At 49.7% G+C, this 21,403-nt stretch overlaps 1 protein-coding gene across 4 annotated transcripts in view; it reads right to left on the bottom strand.

The window, feature by feature from the left end:
- Positions 1-2,825: 2,825 nt before the first annotated feature.
- gmip (GEM interacting protein) overlaps positions 2,826-21,403 on the bottom strand; it is a 94,003-nt gene continuing 75,425 nt past the window's right edge. For all 4 annotated transcript variants that reach the window (XM_078235112.1, XM_078235114.1, XM_078235115.1 and 1 more), the window contains 9 exons: positions 19,047-19,148; positions 17,705-17,797; positions 16,074-16,237; positions 15,080-15,268; positions 14,558-14,695; positions 11,216-11,436; positions 9,487-9,760; positions 7,360-7,480; positions 2,826-4,093 (listed from right to left, as the gene is read on the bottom strand). In XM_078235112.1, the coding sequence (XP_078091238.1) occupies positions 3,165-4,093; positions 7,360-7,480; positions 9,487-9,760; positions 11,216-11,436; positions 14,558-14,695; positions 15,080-15,268; positions 16,074-16,237; positions 17,705-17,797; positions 19,047-19,148 (2,231 nt within the window). In that variant the 3' untranslated portion in view covers positions 2,826-3,164. The remainder of the gene's footprint in view (positions 4,094-7,359; positions 7,481-9,486; positions 9,761-11,215; positions 11,437-14,557; positions 14,696-15,079; positions 15,269-16,073; positions 16,238-17,704; positions 17,798-19,046; positions 19,149-21,403) is intronic.

Raw genomic sequence — 21,403 nt, 5'->3', positions numbered from 1 at the left:
AGTGCAGAAAGAGGCCATTCGGCCCATCGAGTTTGCACCGACCACAATCCCACTCAGGCCCCACCCCCATATCTCTACATATTTACCCACTAACCCCTCTAACCTCCGCATCTCAGGACACTAAGGGGCAATTTTAGCATGGCCAATCAACCTAACCCGCACATCTTTGGACTCATTCCAGGTGAACATACTCCCTGAAATTTCTTCCTTCCTACCTCAAACCATCTTTTTCTCACCATGCCCAATATTTATACACCTAACAAGAAACAAGTGTTAAAGGGGAAATAAAACACTTTGTATTTGTGACATTCCTGACAATTTTGAAATTTGGCATTGCGTTTCTGGTGAGTGCAAGGCAACAAGCTTTGGCAATTTGCCTCTCTCTTCTCAGCGATATGAATTTGCCCCTAGATCTCTTCTGGTTATGCCCAGGAGGTTCAACTCCTGGAGACTGCGGGACAATCCTGGGAGGTGTTACCTTGCGAGCTCGTGCTTGGTGTTTCCTGTTGCTGTTTGGGTCAGGTAGGTTCCTGTTTTTATTTTGGAGGGTGTGTGGGCGGAGGGGGTTGGTGTTCCCAATTTTGAAGCTCTTCCATTACGTTCTGTATTTTTGATACGCCATGCTTCAGCTATCTGAAAGCTAAGGAGTTGGTGGGATATTCAGGCCGCTTTCAAGGTCACTGTTCTGTAATGCACGGAGGCCCCATAATCTATCCTCCGACTCCAAATTTCCCCATTGCTGCTGGCAGAAGTGCAGGTGGGATTGAAAGGAGAGCAACTGTCCTCACTGCAGTTTAGAAGAATGAGGGGCAATCTTACTGAGACATCAGTCAGTGGCACAGTGGTTAGCACTGCTGCCTCACAGTGTCAGGGGCCTGGGTGACTGTCTGTGTGGAGTTTGCACATTCTCCCCGTGTCCGCGTGGATTTCCACCAGGTTCTCCGATTTCCCCTCTCAGTCCAAAGATGTTAGGTGGATTGGCCATGATAAATGGTCACGGGGATAGGGCAGAGAGGAGGGCCTGAGTGGGATGTTCTTTCGGAGAGTTGGTGCAGACTTGGTGGGTTGGAAGGCCTTTCTCTGCACTGCAGGGGTTCTGTGGACATATTGGATTCTCAGGGGGCTTGACAGGGTAGATGCTGAGAGATTGTTTCCCCTCCCCCCCCAGCCTTGTGGGAGAGTCTAGGACCAGAGGGCACAATCTCAGAGTAAGAGGTCACCCATTTAAGACAGAGGAGGAATTTCTTCTCTCAGAGGGCTGTAGAGGCTGGGTCATTAAGGATGTTCAAGACTGAGACAGACATATTTTTAATCAGTGAGGGTTATGGGGATAAGGCAGAGTTGATCACATCGGATCAGTCATGATCTCATTGAATGGCGGAGCAGACTTGGTGGCCCAAACGGCCTACGTCTGCTCCTACATCTTGTGATCGAACTCAAAACACGCTGTTCCCCCCACCCCACCTCCACATTTCTCTGTCCTTGCCATCCTTTTAAATGCCATCTTTCTATTGGTGCCAATGACTTCCTTGCAGCTTATACAAAGTTACCAGCCAAACAACCAAAGATTGGCGAGTTAATTTACATGGAATTAGAGATATATATAAACTTTCTGGATGTTGGTGTTGCTGACTAAATTTATTGGCCAAAATGAATTACCCTTGAGATGGAGGCAGTGGTTGGATATGACTTAAGGGCTTTTCCAGGCCAGAGATCAATGAAGTGCTCGCCTCAGTGGTGGAGAACGGGATCGGATTAACCGATAGGTTAAGAATGGAAGGTTTCGCTTACTAAATGCACCAATCTGGCATTTTCTGCTCGTGGTCGCCATGACTGAGGACAAATGTTTAGAAAAAATGTTAATACAGGATATGGGCTTCGCTGGCTAGGCCAGCATTTATTGCCCATCAAATCAAATCAAACCATCATCAATTGCCCTTCAGAAGGTGGTGATGAGCCGCCTTCATGAACTGCTGCAGTCCATGTGGTGTAGGCCCACCCACAGTGCTGTTAGGGAGGGAGTTCCAGGATTTTGACCCAGCGACAGGGAAGGAACGACCGATATATTTCCAAGTCAGGATGGTGAGTGAATTGGAGGGGGACTTGTAGGTGTTGGTGTTCCCATGTGTCTGCTGCCCTTGATGAAAGCAAATGACTGCGGATGCTGGAATCTGGAACCAAAAGAGAAAACGCTGGAAAAATCTCAGCAGGCCTGGCAGCATCTGGAAGGAGAGAAAAGAGCTGATGTTTCGAGTCCAGATGATCCTTAAAAGGGTCATCTGGACAGCGAAACGTCAGCTCTTTTCTCTCCTTACAGATGCTGCCAGGCCTGCTGAGATTTTCCAGCGTTTTCTCTTTTGGTGTCTGCTGCCCTTGACCTTCGAGACGATAGAGGACGTGGGTTTGGAAGGTGCTGTCTAAGGAGCCTTGCTGAGTTGCTGCAGTGCATCTTGTAGCTGTTACACACAGCTGCCTTGGTGCATTGGTGGAGTGAATGTTTGTAGTTGGGGTGCCGGTCAAGTGAGTCGCTTTGTCCAAGCTCTAATACTCAAGAAACTCAATACCATCGTCCAAAACGGTATCGAGTTTCTTGAGTATTAGAGCTGCACTCATCCAGGCAGGGGGAGAGTATTCCAGATTCTGAAAGTGGAAATGCAAATCCTCAAAACTGCTGGACTCTGATCTCACACCGGAGTCAGGTAACATTACCACAATTACAAGAGGTTAACAAAATATTGAGCCCGACAACTGTGTTGATGTTTATCCTCCATATGAGTAACTTAAACAGTCCTGGTGAGTAAAGTTCCCGCTAATAATTACCAAGACTGGATGTTAACAAAAGGCTTTTAACTCTATATTGAAATTCATAATAATGCAATATTTATATATATATAAAAATAAGCTTGAGGTAAAAGATGGAAAACATTGCACCAGGGAGTCTTTTAGGATGGAAATCTGTTTGGAATACATCTGAAGTACTTTCAGCCACCCTGGCAGACGCGTTGTCCTATAGTAAAGGCGCTATATGAATGCAAGTTGTTGTTGAGTGCCAGGCAGCCTTCCTCCATGGTCTTTTCTTCCCGCCATCCCAACATTGCGGTTGCTAGATTGTCATCATGAGAATAGGCGAGTGATTGGTGTCTCCACCACCCCCCCCCCCCGCCTCACACAAAGTGCGCCTCTCTCGCCTTGAGGCTGCGCCGTTGACGCAGCACATCCAGCATCTTCTCCACGTCACGCCGTTCCTCGTGCTGCCCGAGCACGTGCTCACTCCACACGTTGTTGGATTGGTTTGTGTTCAGTTGGGCGGTTGCTGCCAGCTGCAGCCGCTCCGTTTCAAGTTCCCCTGGCCGGTCTGGGGCATCGCTCGCCGCTGCCGCGTGCTGCTCCGTTTCCAGGACCCCCGGTCGATCTGCGCCATCGCTGGCTACCGCTGCCGCGTGCTGCTCCGTTTGCAGGACCCCCGGTCGGTCCGCACCATCGTTGGCCGCTGCTGCCGCGTGCTGCTCTGTTTCCAGGACCTCCGGTCGGTCCGCGCCATGGCTGGCTGCTGCTGCCGCGTGCTGCTCCCGCTCTGTTTCTAGCTCCCCCGGCTGCTCCGGGGTGACCTTGCTGGCCTTCTCCCCTCCCGCGCAGGCCGGGCTGGTGACCCCGCTCTGAGGGGCCACGGCCTCGCTGCCCTCCACCCGCCTCCTGTCTTGCAGCTTCGACACCAGCCTGGCCGTCCCGACGGTCATCTCGAAACGCTTGTGCTTGCCGCCCGAGCGCCGCAAGGTGCCGCTGTCCGGCGACGAGCTGCGGCTGGAGCTGGCCACTCGCCTCTCCACCTCCGGGGCCACCCCCGCTTCGGGGGTGCCGGAGCTCTCCGATTCCGACGGCGCCGAGGGCAGGTTGGCCGTGATGATGGGCAGGGCCGAGGGCCGAGGGATGTTGGGCCGGTTTTTGGCCTGGCCGTAGCGCTGGTATTTGCCGGGCTGGCGGCTGAAGGTGCAACGCAGAGGGGGCTCGGCGCTGCCGTCACTCTCCCAGTCCTGCCCATCCAGAGAGTGCGAATCCTCTGAAGCTGTCCTTGCTGCATCCGCCAGGCCCGCAGCTGTACACAAGCACACAAAAATACATTAGTGACATTCTCTCTTCCACCTTCTCCCATTGGGAAAAAGATACAAAAGTCTGAGGTCAACCGACTCAAGAACAGCTTCTTCCCTGCTGCTGTCAGACTTTTGAATGGACCGACCTTGCCTTAAGTTGATCTTTCTCTACACCCTAGCTATGACTGTAACATTACATTCAGCACTCTCTCCTTTCCTTCTCTATGAATGGTATGCTTTGTCTGTATAGCGTGCAAGAAACAATACTTTTCACTGTATGTTACTACATGTGACAAGAATAAATCACATCAAAATCAACCTCAGGAACCCCAGAAACCAAAAACTGATCCATAGACCGGTAGATCAGACAAGCTGTGAAGATGTGGTCACAGCCACTTCCATCCAAGGCTAAAAAAAGCCCACCTGGCACGGTGGTTAGCACTGCTGCCTCACAGCGCCAGGAACTCTGGGTTCGATTCCCGGCTTGGGTCACTGTCTGTGCAGAGTCTGCACGTTCTCCCCGTGCCTGCGTGGGTTTCCTCCGGGGGCTCCGGTTTCCTCCCACATTCTAAAGTTGTGCGGGTTAGGTGGATTGGCCGTGCTAAATTGACCTTTAGTGTCCAAAGATGGGCAGGTTAGGTGGATTGATCAGCCTCCCATCCATTGACTCTGTCTACACTTCCCGCTGCCTTGGAAAAGCAACCAGCATAATTAAGGACACTACGCACCCTGGACATTCTCTCTTCCACCTTCTTCCATTGGAATGAAGATACAATAATCTGTGGTCACGAACCAGCCGACTCAAACTTAACATAGAACAGGCCCTTCGGCCCTCGATGCTGTGCTGAGCTTTGTCCGAAACCAAGATCAAGCTATCCCATTCCCTATCATTCTGGTGTGCTCCATGTGCCTATCCAATAACCGCTTGAAAGTTCCTAAAGTGTCCGACTCCACTATCACAGCAGGCAGTCCATTCCACACCCCAACCACTCTCTGAGTAAAGAACCTACCTCGGACATCCCTCCTATATCTCCCACCATGAACCTTATAGTTATGCCCCCGAGTAACAGCTACATCCACCCGAGGAAATAGTCTCTGAACGTCCACTCTATCTACCCCCCTCATCATCTTATAAACCTCTATTAAGTCGCCTCTCATCCTCCTCCGCTCTCAAGAGAAAAGCCCCAGCTCCCTCAACCCTTCCTCATAAGACCTACCCTCCAAACCAGGCAGCATCCTGGTAAATCTCCTTTGCACTCTCTCCAATGCTTCTACATCCTTCTTATAGTGAGGTGACCAGAACTGCACACAATATTCCAAATGTGGTCTCACCAAGGTCCTGTACAGTTGCAGCATAACCCCACGGCTCTTAAACTCAAACCCCCTGTTAATAAACACTAACACACTATAGGCCTTCTTCACGGCTCTATCCACTTGTGTGGCAACCTTCAGAGATCTGTGGATATGAACCCCAAGCTCTCTCTGTTCCTCCACATTCCTCAGAACCCTACCATTGACCCTGTAATCTGCATTTAAATTTGTCCTCCCAAAATGAATCACCTCGCACTTATCAGGGTTAAACTCCATCTGCCATTTTTCGGCCCAGCTTCAAGAACAGCTTCTTCCATCAGACTTTTGAATGGACCTTACTTGCATTAAGTTGATCTTTCTCTGCACCCCTAGCTATGACTGTAACACTACATTCTCCACTCTCGTTTCCTTCTCTTTGAACGGTATGCTCTTGTCTGCGTAATGCGCAAGAAACAATACTTTTCACTGTATGCCTATACATGTGACAATAATAAATCAAATCAATGCTAAATTTCCCCTTAGAGTCCCGGGATGTGTGTAGGTTCGAGGGATTAGTGGGGTAAATACAAGGGGTTGTGGGGGTAGGGCCTGGGTGGGATTGTTGTCAAGTGCAGACTCAATGGGCTAAATGGCCTCCTGCACTGTAGGGTTTCTATGATTTTTCCAGGATTCCCTCTAACACTTGCAACTGAAATGAGGATCTGAATGTCCTTATGATCTGCCTAAGGACAGGACCTCTGCACCCACACAGCATTCCTGAACTTTCCTCCTCAGCAGCTGATTTGATTTGATTTATTATTGTCACATGTATTAGCATACAGTGAAAAGTATTGTTTCTTGCGCGCTATACAGACAAAGCATACTGTTCATAGAGAAGGAGAAAGAGAGTGCAGAATGTAGTGTTACAGTCATTACATCATGCAGTGTTACATCACGCAACCCAGCCTCCCATCCATTGACTCTGTCTACACTTCCCACTGCCTTAGGAAAAGCAGCCAGCATAATTAAGGACCCTACGCACCCCCGACATTCTCTCTTCCACCTTCTCCCGTCGGGAAAAAGATACAAAGGTCCGAGGACACATACCGACCGACTCAAGTACAGCTTCTTCCCTGCTGCCACCAGACTTTTGAGTGGACCTACCTCGCATTAAGTTCATCTTTCTCTATACCCTAGCTGATTCGATTTGATTTGATTTATTATTGTCACATGTCATAGAAACCCTACAGTGCAGAAGGAGGCCATTCGGCCCATCGAGTCTGCACCGACCACAATCCCACCCAGGCCCTACCCCCACATATTTACCCGCTAATCCCTCTAACCTATGCATCTCAGGACTCTTAAGGGGCAATTTTTAGCATGGCCAATCAACCTAACCCGCACATCTTTGGACTGTGGGAGGAAACCGGAGCACCCGGAGGAAACCCACGCAGACACGAGGAGAATGTGCAAACTCCACACAGACAGTGACCCAAGCCGGGAATCGAACCCGGGACCCTGGAGCTGTGAAGCAGCAGTGCTAACCACTGTGCTACCGTGCCGCCCCTAACGTACAGTGAGAAGTATTGTTTCTTGCGCGCTATACAGACAAAGCATACTGTTCATAGAGAAGGAAACGAGAGAGTGCAGAGCGTAAGCATGGAACGAGAGTAAAAGATAGAATTAGAAGGTATGCTGGGCACAGCTTGCAAGAAGTCACGTCGTTCTGGCGCCATCTTGGAATTTAGCTCTGACTGTAACACTACATTCTGCACTCTCTTGTTTCCTTCTCTATGAACGGTATGCTTTGTCTGCATAGCGCGCAAGAAACAATACTTTTCACTGTATGCTAATACATGTGACAATAATAAATCAAATCAATAGCCCAGCTGATATTGAACAGATTGTAAGCCCTGGACACACTATACACACACACACACTGTCTCTCTCTCTCTCACACACACACCCCACAATTACTCACTTGTCATGTCACTGCTCCCAGAGCTCGCTCTCCGTTGGTCCCGGGCATCATCAAGTGCTTCATTTGATGAGGATTTGTCTGAAACATATCCTTCACTCGAATGTCGTTTCAAAACCAGACTCTGCAGCAGGAGAGACGGTGAACAAGGCACAAATCAGGAGGATCTAGCATCTTTCACCTTCTTCTCACTGAAGCAAACAGGGCCGGAGAGGCTCCAGTCTCCATTCCCAGCCTGTGTCAAGTTAACAGATCTCAGCTGGGGTGGGGAAAAGCTGCTTTAAAAACTAGTCGACTCGTGCTTGATCAGTGCCTCTTGCTGGAAGTGCGTGTGTGGACATCCTCCGTTTACTGACCAAAGATGTGTAGTTTTGGTGGATTGGCCATGGCAGGTTCATAGGATTAAGGGGATGTTGAGGAAGGGGAGGGCCTGGGTGGGATGCTCTTTCGGAGAGTTGCTGCAGACTCGATGGGCCTCTTGCTGCACTGTGGGGATTCTGTGGTTTGATGCAGCAACCCCTCAGTGCTACACGGGAGTGTTGGGCTTGATTGTTTACACTGAGCAAACAAGAAAAAGTTAGTCACTGATTGCTGGGGCCTGTCCCGTGAAGGGAAGCTCGGAGAGTTTTGTACTCAAAGCTGCTTGTTGATCCAAGATTCTTCCCTCGTATTGGAGAGTACAAAACACAAGATTTGAAAAGCTCACGGCGGGGCAATTATTGTACACATTGTACAGCGTGACGTTTTACTTTGGGGGAGTGGGTAAGTTCCGGAAAATGCTGATTTTTAAAAATTGAAGCTTTTTAAAGGTTAAAAAAAATTGGTTTGGAAAAGGGTAAAAGATTGCGATAAGTGGATTTTTAACAGTTGTCACTTTCCTACAGCCAGCCCCCCCAGTTACTTGAATTTCCTCCCTTTAGGGAAGGAAATCTGCCGTCCTTACCCGGTCTGGCCTACACGTGACTTCAGAGCCACAGCAATGTGGTTGACTCTCAACTGCCCTCGGGCAACTAGGGATGGGCAATAAATGCTGGCCTAGCCAGCGATGCTCGTGTCCCACGAATGAATTTAAAAAAACTGAGACCCTACCTCCTTCCAGGTCAAGTTCTGTAACTCCTCACTTTTACACTGTCAATATACACCCCCCAGCTATAGATACTGAAACTCGCCTTCCCTCCCCATTCAGGCGAATATACTTTTCCCTCCCTGTTCCCTAGTTATTCCACTTTGGCATTCCCACTAGCCCCATGTAAAGATCTGCTGCCACTTCTGTCCAAATTTGTCACTTCTGCCTCCTCCCTCCACTGCTGCCTCACAGCACCAGGGAGCCGGGTTCAATTCCCGGGGGCTCGGGTCACTGTCTGTGCAGAGTCTGCACGTTCTCCCCGTGTCTGCGTGGGTTTCCTCCGGGTGCTCCGGTTCCCCCCCACAGTCTGGAAAGATGTGCTGGTTAGGTGTATTGGCTGTGATAAATCCTCCCTCAGTGTATCCGAACAGGCGCCGGAGTGTGGTGATGAGGGGATTTTCACAGTAACCTCATTGCAGTGTTAATGTAAGCCTACCTGTGACACTAATAAAATAAGTAAAACTCCCTCCATTTAATTCCTTTCCATCTCCCCTCTGCTTCATTCCCTTCTTCCCCATTCCCTTCTTCCCCATTCCCTTCTTCCTCGTTCCCTTCTTCCTTCTCCTTACCTTCTTAGCTATTTCCCTTCCCTTCGACTTGTACTCTCTTTTCCCCTCAGCACCATCCCAGGAGTTCTGCGGCTACTGGAAGCGATCCTCCTCGCTGTACACTTGGATGGGAGTTCCTGAATCCTCTCAAATGTTTCGCCCAAGTGATGCCATGATTGAATAGCTTCCATTAGCAGCACAGCATGGGATTGGGGTGACACAGAGGTCAGTGTATCCCGAATTTACCCACTCCCCAAAAAATAAAACATCGTGTTGTGCAATGTGCACAATAATTTCCTCGCCGTGAGGCTTTCAAATCTTGCAAACACTGACACCAAGACCCTGAGAACACCATCAGTCAGCATGAAACAGCACCATGTGTGTACCTCTGAGCCTTCTATCAACTTGGCACTTTGTCCTTACCACACGTTTTGTGATCATTCCGCGGTACATTACCTCGGAGGAGTTGCTCCGGCCCTTTGCTGTGCCCAGCGACTCCCTCACTTGGTTCACCATCGTCTCCAGTGGCCAAGTTTTGAGGCCCCGTCCCGTCTCAAAGATCTGGTTGTGCTGCATGATGAGGAAATCGACAACCTGAGCTTGGTACCCGGAGTTAACCAGAGAAATCATTGAGGGCGTATCCTCCAGAGGACGTCTAATCAGCGTGGGACCAAAGATTATTCCCAGATTATTAGATGACATCTTGTTTTCTTCATGTCGATCAGCCACTCTGTAAGAGGAAGAGAGATCAACTTTGAAACAACTGAGGCAATGGTTTGCACGCTCTTCCCCACCCTCCCCCCTGTACAATCACCCAGGGAGGACTTAACAGCTACCAACTACCCTCTGGTATCTCACCCAAGTGACTATTCCTCATGTGAGTACAGTGAATGTTGGCAGCTATTTAGCCTTAACAGTCCTCAGAATAAAGCCTGAAACTCGAAACTCTATTCTCAGGCAGACGCTGCATTTATCAGAAGACCAATGTGGGACACTAGCCGCCCCCCCCCCCCCCCCCCCCCCCCCCCACCAGCCCTGCCTCTCTTCGCTCCCTGCAACCACCCCTCCCACAACCCAGCTGAGACCAGCCAGCTCGGTCTGAGTCAGTCACCTCGTAGCTCAGGGAAGCTCTCCAGGCTCCTTTCGATGAGATTTAAGCTTCAGAAGTAGACACCCCCATCTGCCCGTGAATTCCAAGCGGATGTAGGCAGCTCTGAGGCGGATTGTTCAGTGTCCAAAATGGATGACATGAAAGAGCCATTTAAGCTCGGGGGGGGTTCAATAGCTAAATGCTGTGGGTGCTGTCCTCCCACTGGATGCAGGACATCTGTTGCTCGCTTAACTCTAGGAAAGATCATTGCCTAAACAGCAATGGTTAGTCTTTACGTCACACAGTTCTTTGATTGCCTCTGAACATCCCCAATGCTGGCATGACAGAAATGAAGACTTGGCATTGTGAAAAAGACCCTGGCACTTGCTGCCACAATGTGTTAGTAACGTCTTGCCCAGATCCCCAGGCGCAACTCTTAATATACTTCGCTGTTTCTCCTAAAGGAGCTGATCTCTTACAGAGGCAAGGTGCCAAGTGGTAACTCCTCATGAGCTAGCCAGGATGGTGGCTGTGAGCAAGTTCACCACCTTAGGGGCTAAAACTGAGTGCGCCCTCAAACCACATTTAGTGGTCCCAAGCACTTCAGGAGTGAGCCACATACTGTGAGGTTGGATCAATGTATGCAGTATCATAGAATCTCCACAGAGCAGAAGGAGGCCCATTCGGCCCTTCGAGTCTGCACCGACAACAATCCCACCCAGGCCCTATCCCCGTAACTCCGCCCTGATAATCCCTCTGACACTAATTTAATATGGCCAATCCACCTAACCCACACATCCTCGGAGTGTGGTTCGAAACCAGAGCACCCGGAGGAAACCCACACTGACACGGGGAGAACATGCAGACTCCACACAGACAGTGACCCGAGGCTGGAATTGAACCCCGGTCCCTGGCGCTGTGAGGCAGCAGTGCCAACCACTGTGCCACCTCAACAGTAGAACAGGTAGGGCTGGCAGATTCCTGTCCCTCAAGGACATTAGTGAACCAGTTGCCATGGCAGAAATGACCTTGGTTTGTCGATGCGAACATTACTAGCCCCTTTGATTTGGAGGGCTGTGGCCGCTCTGGGCCTACCTGTGGAGATGCCCAATGATGTGTTCCAGGGTGTTGTAGTTGGAGGCTGGTAGATTCTGCACCAAGGACTTGGCCTGCTGGACGAGCTGTTCCATTTTGTTGGTCACCTCGGGGATTCCTTTGGCCTGGCTGTCCTTCAGCTCTTCACAGGCCTGCTGCAACTCTTTGGCAAAGTTCATAAAGTCATTGTAGAGGCTGTAAAGGACAATCGGCTCAGGGAGCTTGAAATAAAAAACAAACACAAACTTACAATCATATAATGATTACACAAAAGGAGGCCAATGTGTCCTCGCTGGCTCTCTGCAACCTAATTCCCATGACCCAGCCTTCTCCCCATAAACCTGCAGTGTTTTTTTCATTTCGAATATTACCCAATTCTCTTGTAAAGTTTATTAATTATTAGTGTCAGACATAGGCTTAGTGGGGCGGCACGGTGGCACAGTGGTTAGCACTGCTGCTTCACAGCTCCAGGGACCCGGGTTCGATTCCCGGCTTGGGTCACTGTCTGTGTGGAGTCTGCATGTTCTCCCCGTGTCTGCATGGGTTTCCTCCGGGTGCTCCAGTTTCCTCCCACAGTCCAAAGATGTGCGGGTTAGGTTGATTGGCCATGCTAAAATTGCCCCTTAGTGTCTTGAGATGTGTAGGTCAGAGGGATTAGCGGGTAAAAGTATGTAGGGATATGAGGGTAGGGCCTGGGTGGGATTGTGGTCAGTGCAGACTCGATGGGCTGAATGGCCTCTTCCTGCACTGTAGGGTTTCTATGAAAGTAAAGTTTATTTATTAGTCACAATTAGTCACATTAACACTGCCTGTTCAGATCAATGCACCCTAACCAGCACATCTTTCAGACTGTGGGAGGAAACTGGAGCACCCGGAGGAAGCCCACGCAGACACCGGGAGAACGTGCAAACTCCACACAGACAGTGATCGAACATTAACACCACGATGAAGTTACTGTGAAAATCCCCGCGTCGCCACACTGTGGCGCCTGATTGGGTACACCGAGATAAGAAAGGCACGTTTTAGCACGGCCAATGCACCTAACCCACACACCTTTGGACTGTGGGAGGAAACCGGAGCACCCGGAGGAAACCCATGAAGACACGGGGAGAATGTGCAAACTCCACACAGACAGTGACCCAAGCTGGGAATTGAACCTGGGTCCCTGGCGCTGTGAGGCAGCAGCGCTAACCATTGTGCCACCGTGGTGTCCAATTGAATCTGCCTCTACCACAATCTAAATCCTAACTATCCTCTACATTTTTTCTCATGTAACCATTGATTCTTTTGCCAATCACTGTCAATCCTTTGGTTTCATTTCTATGATTTGGTTTTTGACCCCTTCGCCAATGGAACAGTTTCTCTACTTTATCTAGACCCTCTCGTCAGATTAACACTCGTCAAACATCCTCTTAATCGCTTCAAGAAAAGCCCCAGCCTCTCCAATCTACCCATGTAACTGAAGTTACTTTTCCTCAACCCTGGAACCATCCTCATGAATAATTTCTGCACCCCCTCTAATGATTTCATAGCCTTCCTAAAAGTGTGGTGCCCAGAACTGGGCACAGGTACCACTGTGGTATCTTTCCAACCTTCCTTGCCCGGAACTGCCTGTTATTGCGGCACGGTGGCACAGTGGTAAACATCTGGAGTGTTGCGACCAGAGGATTTTCACAGTATCGTCATTGCAATGTTAATGTAAGCCTTACTTGTGACACTAATAAATAAACTAAGTTAACATGGGCCTGGGCTATACACGTCTCCCGGATAATCTTCTGAATGAGTGAGGGGACTACCCTCCAGGGGAGGTTCCTGTAAAAATAACTCATTCCACCAACCGTCCCCCGAACCCTCTCAGCTAAAGGCAGCTGTCCAGGGTGAAGTCAAGCCCCTTTGATGCAGACCAGCCAGTGAACCATGTGTCTTTCCTATCAGTGAGCTAGTTTTCACCGTGAGTCTATAGAGGGAGCTCTATCATCACCATCGCAGTTTTCAATTACAGATTATCACCAACACTGATGTTCATTTACTCTTTTCTCAGTCCATGCCAGCTTGTTTCTGGCTTGCGTTAGCTGGGATATACCCATCTTTCAACTTCCACAGGGCACTCTGATGTGTATCATGGAGCATCAGGGGTTTTAAGTAAAAGTTTATGCCCCAGCAGTATTAATTCCTAAATACCTCAAGTGGCTGAAAGTAACAATCTGGCAACGTGCCAACAACGTCGCTATCCAAACCTCCACTATCAAAGACAAACAGCAAAGTACCCAGTAAATAGTATAGACTTATCAACACCGCACCCCCCTCCGCCCCCCACCCCCACCCCTTCCCCATCCCGCCGCCCCGGCACCTTTGAGAGCATTAAAGGGCTAGTCCACATAAGAACATAAGAAATAGGAGCAGGAGTAGGCCATCTAGCCCCTCGAGCCTGCCCCGCCATTCAATAAGATCAATAACATTCAATAACATCAACAGAATGCCAACGGGAAAAGTACAGAGTGCATCAAGCTGGTGCTGTGACCCCGTCCAGTGCACAGACTGGGCACTTGTGACCCTACCCAGTGCACACAGCAGGCTCTGTGACCCTACCCAGTGTACAGAGCGGGCACTGTGACCCTACTCAGTGCGCAGAGCGGGCACTGTGACCCTACCCAGTGTGCAGAGCAGGCACTGTGACCCTATCCAGTGCGCAGAGTGGGCACTGTGACCCCATCCAGTGCGCAGAGTGGCACTGTGACCCCATCCAGTGCACGGAGCTGGCACTGTGACCCCATCCAGTGCATCAAACTGGCACTGCGACCCCATCCAGTGCACAAAGCTGGCATTGTGACCCCATCCAGTGTGCAGAGCGGGTACTGTGACCCCATCCAGTGCGCAGAGCGGGCACTGTGACCCCATCCAGTGCATCAAACTGGCACTGTGACCCCATCCAGCACGCACAACTGGCACTGTGACCCCATCCAGAGCACAGAGCGGGCACTATGACCCCATCCAGTGAGCGGAGCGGGCACTGTGACCCCATCCAGTGCGTAGAGCTGCCACTATGACCCCATCCAGTGCATCGAACTGGCACTGTGACCCCATCCAGTGCGTAGAGCTGCCACTATGACCCCATTCAGTGCATCGAACTGGCACTGTGACCCCTTCCAGTTGTAGAGCTGGCACTGTGACCCTATCCAGTGCATCGAACTGGCACTGTGACCCCATCCAGAGTGCAGAAATCAGTTGATCTAATTGAAGAAGAAGCTTGTGAAAGAAATTCAAAGTCAACATCTCTCCAGAAAAACGGGTTTGCGGATGAAAGACAGGGACTGGCTACAGGAGTGCCGTGTTTCAGCTCACCTCTCGGAGGTACAGAGTCAGGATGTTGGTGATGTCGTGAGGGGAGTTCTCAGACATGTCAATGAGGTCTCTCCCATTTTCGAAGGACTGGCGTAGTTTGGAGATGCGTAGCCTCGAACCATTCACCCGGTACAACCCCTAAAAGAGCAGAATAAAAGCAAGGATTGAACTACAACTCTTGTGATATTGGTTTCCAAATATTTGAAAAAGGAAAATAAACAGCTGGGCAGCCAGGATAGAGCTCATCGAGTGTGGGATATGACAATAACTTTCTGGTCAATTAAGCAAGGACAGGGACTCAGGCAATGGACTCCTTGAGAGAGGGTATATTGGCATTGTCACCCCTTTTGGAGGGGATATAGTCTCACACCATCTGGAGAGTCAAGTGATAGGTATACACCTTAGAGGAGGAAGACACTTGAACTATCCATGATTATGGCTAGAATCTACCAGGTTGTCTTGGTGGTGTCTACCTGCCTCTCTCTGTTCCTAGCGCCTTGGTCTCGGCAGAGGTGCTCTCACCTGTGTACACAGCGCCCGGCTCTCTATCTCCGCCGTGCATTTTCTGATGACGAAGGGGACCTCATCGGCTATCTCCCTCGGAACCTGTGCAAAGTCAACGCCAAACAGAGAGACCTTGTTCTGAAGCTTCCGATGCCCGCACACGATGGCGACAGACTCGAGGCACTTCCTGTGACATGCCAGGGAGCACTGCAAAGAGCAAACACTAGAGTAAGCACAGAGCAAAACATCTCAAATACTCAGCACGGGCAAAAGCTCAGAGCTGCAACGCCACCGAGGAACACTCCACTTGTGGCGGGATCCACATAACACAGGTTTGCCGCTAAAGTTTCTCCTGTACTCACCAACGGGAACACTCCATTTCTTCTTGGAAAAGCTGCATCTCTGACCCTTTTACACATTAAGTTCCATGCACCAAAACAACTTGCAGGCAGTGCCAATCGGATCTTTCTTTATCAGACAAGGGAAGAAGGGCTGTTCCCAACCCTCTAACCTCAGGTTCGCCCATGTGACTGGCACATCCACCAGGGATGGGCATAAGGCAAAGGTAGTCGAAGAAGAGAAATGGGATTTCCATCCAACAGGGCCCAAAATTGAAGATCTCTAGACTTCTGCATATGCGTGGATCCCGAGAGCCCAGGTACCAGCCTCATCAGGGGGAGGACTGTGGCATGGGGACATAGTTATGTTACTGACCTGTACCCACAGCAGGGAAGCAAGCTATCAGGACAGGATCTTAAATCTTCAGTCTAGTTTCCTACTTTCTCAACATATTTTTTATCCTGAAGGCCCCAGTTCTCTCTGGGTTACAGGCCCTCTCTCCCAGGCAGGGAGGGAAAGCACCAGACTTGACCAATCCCAACCCCCTCCCCTTAACCATCAGAGACTACCATCAAAATGGAGAAAGCCCTTCATTTGTGTCAGTGGCCACTGGACCGAGACTCAGATTGCACCCAGCTTGTTGGGGGCCCTCCTGAAGAGTTAGGCCTCTCACCTCCTCACACTCGGCGCCATTCACCACGATAAGGCCGTCGCACTCTCGGCATTTGTTTGGTGCTCTGAGTTTCCGCAATCGGTGAGTCTGTGCTGCTTTGGAGAGCGCGATATTCTTGAAGCGTCCGAGTGTTCCGTGATTATCGTTATTCAAGTCAGCCAAATCTGAAAACAAAAATAAATCTAAAGTGGCGTCTAGATTTATGTTTCCCGCCTCTCTCCCTATCATTCCCTCTCTCCCTCTTTGCCATCATTTTCTCCCCACCTCCCTCTCCATCCTTCACACTCCCTTCTCTTCATTTTCCCTTTTGGTCTCCCAACCCTTCTCTCTTTTCCTCTTTATTTCCCCCTTCCTCTCCTCAAGTCTTGATCATCCCTCTCTCTTGTCCACTTTCTCTCTCCCATAGTTCACTCATTCCCCTTTTCCCCTAACTCCCTCCCCCCCCCCTCCCCTTCATTGTCTCGTCTCACACGTTTCCCTTCCCTCCCACATTCCGATCCTCTTCACCTCTTTTTCCCTTTCTCACTCATCCTTCCCATAGAGGGAGCTCTAACGGGCCTGGCGGCAGTCTGTCTGGCTGAGGTGTAGACTTTTCACGCCAAGGACCTGGCACAATTTGCACCAGCTTTCTCCAAACACTAAACTCCTGCAATCCCACAAGTACAGAATACAGTGCAGAAGGAGGCCATTCATCCCTTCGAGTCTGCACCAACTGTCTGAAAGAGCATCTTACACAGGCCCAGCCCCCTTCCCCAGCCTTGTGACTCCACGCATTTAGCATGGCTAATCCACCTAACCTGCACATCTTTGGACACTAAGGAGCAATTTAGCATGGCCAATCCACCTAACCTGCACATCTTTGGACACTAAGAGGCAATTTAGCATGGCCAATCCACCTAACCTGCACATCTTTGGACACTAAGGGGCAATTTAGCATGGCCAATCCACCTAACCTGCACATCTTTGGTCACTAAGGGGCAATTTAGCATGGCCAATCCACCTAACCTGCACATCTTTGGTCACTAAGGGGCAATTTAGCATGGCCAATCCACCTAACCTGCACATCTTTGGTCACTAAGGGGCAATTTAGCATGGCCAATCCACCTAACCTACACATCTTTGAACACTAAGGGGCAATTTAGCATGGCTAATCCACCTAACCTACACATCTTTGGACATTATGGGACAATTTAGCATGGCCAATCCACCTAACCCGCACATCTTTGGACACTAAGGGACAATTTAGCATGGCCAATCCATGGCCAATCCACCTAACCTACACATCTTTGGACACTAAGGGACAATTTCGCATGACCAATCCACCTAACCTGCACATCTTTGGACACTAAGGGGCAATTTAGCATGGCCAATCCACCTAACCGACACATCTTTGAACACTAAGGGACAATTTCGCATGGCCAATCCACCTAACCTACACATCTTTGGACACTAAGGGACAATTTCGCATGGCCAATCCACCTACACCTTTAGTTGCCAATCAGTCACGTTCACGGAGATGTTTTCTTGCAAATTTAAACATTTGAGGGACTCAGAATTTCATTCCACCTCCAGCAAAGTCATCTTCCAAAGGGACGTTCCTCTAAAAGTAGATGTGATACCCCATCACGTACCGTTATCGTGCAACTGGTGCCCATCCCGCTCTTCCAGATCATCCGGAGACATCAGCAAAGATGGGGCTTTTGGTAATTTCCTGCCGAAATGAGCTGCCAAGGTAAAAATCCACATTTTTAAGCTTGCAAACTTGACTGAAATGGATCTGACTCTGCTCACCCGATCGCCAATTAGGAAAGTCACAACATTGCTGAGCCCCTTTTCTGTTCAAAAGGGACTGGGCACCTCCTCACCCAGTGTTCAAAAGGGACTGGGCACCCTCTTCACCCAGTGTTCAAAAGGGACTGGGCACCTCCTCACCCAGTGTTCAAAAGGGACTGGGCACCCTCCTCACCCAGTGTTCAAAAGGGACTGGGCACCCTCCTCACCCAGTGTTTGAGGGCAAAAGGCAGCTGGAGACTGCGATCCAGGGTCTTCGGGCATCAAATCAGAACATGAAACAAATCGATATATGCTCACCTGAGATCTTCACCGGCGCTCCACCTTCCCTACCCCATCTCCCTCACACCCATCCCAGGTAGGGTTTGAATCCTGCCCTGTTTACCCTGCCCAAATTCAAAGCTGCCAAAGAATCCTTGGTGCGTCAGAGGTACACTGCAACCCGCAAGTGCCGAGATTCAGCCATGCCCTCCTGGTGAACTCCTGGCCCAGTGGGTTGATAGAAATGTGTGTGCTTGTGAAATGGGGCCTAGCAATCTGACGTGTAAACCCTCTCAAAGCACAACTGGAGTCACTGCTTTCTGGTGACTTAATTAGTCTCCATAGAATCCCTACAGTGCAGAAGGAGGCCATTTGGCCCATCTCTCCAAACGAGCAACTTAACCAAGCCCACATCCCGCCCTATCCCTGTAACCCCGCAGATTTACCCAACCAACACACCTTTAGACTTTGGGAGGAAACCCATGCAGACATGGTGCGAATGTGCAAACTCCACACAGACATCGAATCATCAAATCCCTACAGTGCAGAAGAGGCCATTTGGCCCATCGAGTCTGCACTGATTCTCTGACAGAGTATCTTACCCAGGCCCTCTCCCCCACCCTATCCCTGTTGCCCCACACACCAGGGCTAATCCATTTAACCTGCACATCTTTGGACTGTGGGAGGAAACCAGAGCACCCGGAGGAAACCCACGCAGACATGGGGAGAATGTGCAAGTTCCACACAGACAGTGACCCAAGCCAGGAATTGAGCCCAGGTCCCTGGCACTGTGAGGCAGCAGTGCTAACCATTGTGCTACCGTGCCGCCCCGTGCTGCCTGAGGCTTGTTATTGAAAGAAAAGCCCTGTAACCCAAGTCCCCACAGGTCTCACGACCGGACAGCTTTTCTCTGACACGTACCTGGACTGGACATCGGGGAGTCAAAGGAACGTGATTCACTGCTGGCTCCAGTGCTTTCCGAATCACTTAAGGCAGGCTTAGTCCCGAGTGCATTACGAAACACTGTGACAGCAACCAAAAGAAAGTGTAAGCTCGGAGACTGATCCAGAACCCCCCCTGTCTTCCCCCAGCTTGGAGATGAGCTGCTGAGTGCATGGCAAGAATTGTTTAAAACAACAAACATCCTACATGTGATAATCGTAATGATTGGCGACCACCAGGTTAACAACAACTATTTATTAATGAACTCAAACCATGATGTGGAGATGCCGGCATTGGACTGGGGTAGGCACAGCAAGAAGTCTCACAACACCAGGTTAAAGTCCAACAGGTTTATTTGGTAGCACCAGCTTTCAGAGCGCTGCCCTTCCATGAGTGCTCTCCCCACGCCCCACCGGCCCCCCAACTCTCATAGTATAACCTTTTTTTATTTTCTTTTCTTTTGCTTGTCCGAGGTCTCTGACGAACAGGTTCTATTCTTCTCACAATGCCTCTCTGTCAGACCTGCTGAGGTTTTCCAGCATTTTCTGCTTTTGACGTTGGAAATGCCATCTTTCAGATGAGATATTAAAATAAAGTCTGACTTTCCTTTCAACTGGGTACAAATAATCCATGGCACTATTTCGTAGAAGTGCAGGGGAGTTCTCCTGGCCAATATTTATCCCTCATCTAACATTGTTGTAAAACAGATTAGCTGTTTGTTATCGCATTGCCATTTGTGGGACTTACTGGGCGTAAATTGGCTTCTGTGTTTCGGGCAATCTTGATCAATTGGGCCAGTGGGCTGATGAATGGCAGATGGAGTTTAATTTAGATCAATGCGAGGTGATGCATTTGGGTAGATGGAAGAACCAGGGCAGGACTTACTCAGTTAATTGTAGGGCACTGGGGCGAGTTATAGAACAAAGAGATTTAGGGGGTACAGATTCATAGCTCCTTGAAAGTGGAGTCAAAGGTGGACAGAGTGGTGAAGAAGGCATTCGGCATGCTTTGTTTCATTGGTCAGAACATTGAATACAGGATTTGGAATGTCTTGTTGAAGTTGTACAAGACATTGGTAAGGCCACACTTGGAATACTGTGTACAGTTCTGGTCGCCTTATTGTGGAAAGAATATTATTAAACTAGAAAGAGTGCAGGAAAGATTTACTAGGATGCTACTGGGACTTGATGGTTTGAGTTATAAGGAGAGGCTGGACAGACTGGGACTTTTTCCCTGGCGTGTAGGAGGCTTAGGGGTGATCTTATAGAAGTCTATAAAATAATCAGGGGCATAGATCAGCTACAGTAAGTAGTTTCACAACACCAGGTTAAAGTCCAACAGGTTTATTGCACGAGCTTTCGGAGCGCCGCTCCTTCATCAAGTGAGCGCAGGATTTGTTTCACAAACAGGGCATATATAGACACAAACTCAATTACAAGATAATAGTTGGAATGCGAGTCTTAACGGGTAATCAAGTCTTTACAGGTGCAGACAATGTGAGTGGAGAGAGGGTTAAGCACAGGTTAAAGAGATGTGTATTGTCTCCAGCCAGGACAGTTAGTGAGATTTTGCAAGCCCAGGCAAGTCGTGGGGGTTACAGATAGTGTGACATGAACCCAAGATCCCGGTTGAGGCCGTCCTCATGTGTGCGGAACTTGGCTATCAGTCTCTGCTCAGCAATTCTGTGTTGTCGTGTGTCGCGAAGGCCGCCTTGGAGAACGCTTACCCGAAGATCAGAGGCTGAATGCCCTTGACTGCTGAAGTGTTCCCCAACAGGAAGGGAACACTCCTGCCTGGTGATTGTCGAGCGGTGTCCATTCACCCATTGTCGTAGCATCTGCATGGTCTCGCACGTTCAGGACATCCTTTCCTGCAGCGTATCAGGTAGACAATGTTGGCCGAGTCACAAGAGTAGGTACCGTGTACCTGGTGGATGGTGTTCTCACCTGAGATGATGGCATCCGTGTCGATGATCTGACACGTCTTGCAGAGGTTGCTGTGGCAGGGTTGTGTGGTGTGGCTGGAGACAATTCACACCTCTTTAACCTGTGCTTAACCCTCTCTCCACTCGCATTGTCTGTATCTGTTAAGACTTGATTACCTGTAAAGACTTGATTACCTGTAAAGACTCGCATTCCAACCATTATCTTGTAATTGAGTTTGTGTCTATATATGCCCTGTTTGTGAAACAAATCCTGCACTCACCTGATGAAAGAGCAGCGCTCCGAAAGCTCGTGCTACCAAATAAACCTGTTGGACTTTAACCTGGTGTTGAGAGACTACTTACTGTGCCCACCCCAGTCCAACGCCAGAAACTCCACATCATGGATCAGCTA

This window comes from Mustelus asterias, chromosome 19, assembly GCF_964213995.1.
Source record: "Mustelus asterias chromosome 19, sMusAst1.hap1.1, whole genome shotgun sequence".
In the NCBI taxonomy this organism is placed as follows: Eukaryota; Metazoa; Chordata; class Chondrichthyes; order Carcharhiniformes; family Triakidae; genus Mustelus; species Mustelus asterias.
This window is presented reverse-complemented; position numbering and strand designations above follow the sequence as displayed.